Source organism: Ipomoea nil, unplaced genomic scaffold (assembly GCF_001879475.1).
Source record: "Ipomoea nil cultivar Tokyo-kokei standard unplaced genomic scaffold, Asagao_1.1 scaffold0900, whole genome shotgun sequence".
NCBI lineage: Eukaryota > Viridiplantae > Streptophyta > Magnoliopsida > Solanales > Convolvulaceae > Ipomoea > Ipomoea nil.
Window position 1 is genome coordinate 564,828 of NW_017617328.1, and position 1,594 is coordinate 566,421.

General features: G+C 34.1%; 1 protein-coding gene across 1 annotated transcript; it reads right to left on the reverse strand.

Annotated features, from left to right (window-relative positions):
- Positions 1-568: 568 nt before the first annotated feature.
- On the reverse strand, positions 569-1,351 carry LOC109179321 (zinc finger BED domain-containing protein RICESLEEPER 1-like). The gene has a single exon (XM_019328825.1). The coding sequence runs from the start codon at positions 1,349-1,351 to the stop codon at positions 569-571; it is 783 nt and encodes a 260-aa protein (XP_019184370.1).
- Between the last annotated feature and the right edge of the window lie 243 nt (positions 1,352-1,594).

The window sequence follows — 1,594 nt, forward strand, 5'->3', positions numbered from 1 at the left end:
AACTAGTTAAGTAAAAAGATGGAAGGTACACATAGCTACAACCAGGAGGATTCGAACCATGGATCTCTCAATTTTAAAACACATTGGGGACGCGATTCAACCATCTCTGCATGCAAAATCCTTTGTGATTAAATGCAATTTTTTTTTTTTAATTCATAACCCGTTAAGTTAAAATTAAATTTTTAACCTCTAAAATTTGGGGCCCTGTGCTGTTGGGCTGCTTGCACAGCCCAAAATCCGACCCTGACAACAATAGTATTCAAACATAAAATGAAACAAGTCATGGCTTCAACATAATCTCCTCTTGTCCAGAATCTCCCTACACAATAAAAAAAAATTGAGAATAAATAATGAAGTCCATTACAAGTTCAAATGCTCATAAAGTCATAATTCATAAATCATAAATATTAAAGTAACAAGTAGTAATATAAAATAATATAAAAAATATTAAAGTAATAAGTAAATTCTTACCTTTTGTTTTTTCTTCAGCCCGTACTTGTTACGAAGCCAATCCCCACCACAAATAAGAGCTTCAATAGATTCCTCATTTAAGCTAGCCCGATATTCATCAATGACTCTTCCCCCCGGCACTAAATGTGGATTCAAATGCCACACTTGAAATAGGAACAGCTAGTATATTAGAAGCCATCTTTGATAAAACTTTGAACTTTGGACTATTATTTTTCCACCACGCCAAGGCACAAAAGGATGAAGTAGAAGAAGGAATAAAAAGATTTTTCTCAAGATAAGTCTCCAACTCTGATTTCGTAAGAGAAATTGATTGACTTTCGTAGACCATACTCAATAATTCTTGCATCCCTTTATCCATTTGTTGTCCACCATCAACCAGAGTGCTGCTTTCAATATTGACTTCACTATGTCCACTAGTAGAAGAAGCATCTTGACTATACAAGTTCACATGATCAAGATATAAATCTTCTAATGCCTTTTTCACCTTGTCCACGTTCTTTTCAACATCACTTGGTGTTTTACACAATAAGGGAAAAGTTATCTTAATACCATTTAATTTCATCCTTGGATCTAAAACACATGCAATACACATTAACAAATTGCACTCCCCCCAATATTTGTCAAATTTTGCTTTCATAGGTTTTGCCATCTCACTCATGAACATGTCAAAACACTCAGCTGCATTATCAATAACCTTTTTCACCCTTTGAATTTCAGCAAGATACAAGTTAGAAGTAGGGTAATCACTACCTGAGATGACATGAGTGGCATCATTAAAAACCTCCAAAAGATTACAAACCTTCTCAATCTTGTCCCAATCCTCAAATGACGGTGCATACTTATAATGTGGCTCTTTTTCATTATAATCTGAAAAAGGCATGCTTAAATTTACTTGCAGTACACAACATCAAGAATGTGGAATTCCATCTTGTTGGACAATCAAGAATAAGTTTCCTTTCTTTTAATCCTTTTAATTCAACAACTTCATGGAATGACTTTAGCCTTGCATCTGAAGAATGAATTTATAAATTTCACACTTTCACGAACATTGTGAATGACATCTTTAATAGTGTTAAGGCTATCTTGCACCAACAAATTCAGAATGTGAGCACAACATCTAACA

What these genes read in the sequence shown, in the direction of transcription:
- LOC109179321 (XM_019328825.1), bottom strand. Translation starts at nt 1,351, where the DNA reads ATGCCTTTTTCAGATTATAATGAAAAAGAGCCACATTATAAGTATGCA.